Source organism: Trypanosoma equiperdum (assembly GCF_001457755.1).
Source record: "Trypanosoma equiperdum strain OVI genome assembly, contig: ctg_1962, whole genome shotgun sequence".
Taxonomy (NCBI): domain Eukaryota; phylum Euglenozoa; class Kinetoplastea; order Trypanosomatida; family Trypanosomatidae; genus Trypanosoma; species Trypanosoma equiperdum.
The window spans coordinates 4,207-5,371 of NW_027124018.1; the positions used below are offsets into that span (position 1 = coordinate 4,207).

Sequence of the window (1,165 nt, forward strand, 5' to 3'; positions counted from 1 at the left end):
AAATTCTCTCATAATAGCAAATTTCACCAAAAATTTTATAATTTTCATAAAATATATCAAAAATATTGAAATACTAGAATACTAAAATGCTATTTATACTACCAAACTCACAAAAGTAGCACCTGTACTCAGAGCAAAATTTTTATTAACGAGAAAAGTGGAATCATTGCCACTGTTTGCCTTCCCATTTGCAATACGGAGATTTACAGTCTTTTTGTTCTTTCCCTTTGAATTTCTCTGTTGGCGCCGCTACTGCAGCTCCATCTCCTGTGCTGTTGCTGTGTTTGTCTGCTCTTCTCCCTCTTTGGGTTGACACTTGCCGGTGGCTTCATCCCCTTCCCACTTGCAACTTTTTTCTTCACATGTCTTTTTTGGTTTGTATTGTTTGCATTCTGCTTTTTTGTTGGGATCAAGTCTTTCTATTTGTTTGTTTGATTTGGATTGTGTGTTGCTTGAGTCTGCATCGAGTGCGCTCTCGTAGATTTGCCATGTTGTAGCGTTGATGTGCAGGAGCTGTGCTTCAGCGGCGTCCACTCCGGCCGGCGCCAGTGCTTTTTCTGCAGTCTTAATCCCTTTAAGAATCTTCGCTTCCCACGGTATCCCTTTTCCAGCGTTGCTCAGCTGGAGTTTGTAGTTGACGCACGCCTGGCTGCTGGAACCGGTGCAGCCAGTTCCCAAGTTGGCTGCATAACCCATGATATACAGCCCTGCAGCGTCTCCTGTGGTGCCATCTCGTTGTTGTCGACCAATGTTGTTTTTGACTGCAGCTAACGCCGCTGCTAGAGTTGATGGCGTCGCCTCTGCATGTTGTTTGGGGAAAAGACTTATGAATGTCAGGTAAGTGGTCTTGATTGAGGTTGAGGGATTGGCGTAGCCTTCGCTACCTGCCCTTAATCCGTTATTGGTGTGGCCGCATAACTTTGTGGTCGCTGTTGGGCCGATGGCGCAGAGGCAAAGTAGGTCGTTGATTAGCGAGGTTTCTGTATTGTCGCCGTTGCTGCCCCCGCCAGCTCCGGTTCCGCCACAGTTTTTGTTTGTCGTAGGTGTCGAGCCGAACATCTCGTCGTCTTAACTGGTAGCCATGAAATTCCCGTCGTCTGTTACCGCCGCGGTGTTCGAGGCTCGTCCGGTTGCGGCTGCCAGCAGCTCTGCATTTGCTTTCTTT

General features: G+C 47.1%; 1 protein-coding gene across 1 annotated transcript; it reads right to left on the reverse strand.

Annotated features, from left to right (window-relative positions):
• Nucleotides 1–249: 249 nt before the first annotated feature.
• TEOVI_000535500 (Trypanosomal VSG domain containing protein, putative) lies at nucleotides 250–1,059 on the reverse strand (the record flags this gene model as incomplete). Its single annotated transcript, XM_067223762.1, has 1 exon — nucleotides 250–1,059. One exon carries the CDS (start codon nucleotides 1,057–1,059, stop codon nucleotides 250–252), a length of 810 nt encoding a protein of 269 aa, XP_067079863.1.
• Nucleotides 1,060–1,165: the final 106 nt, after the last annotated feature.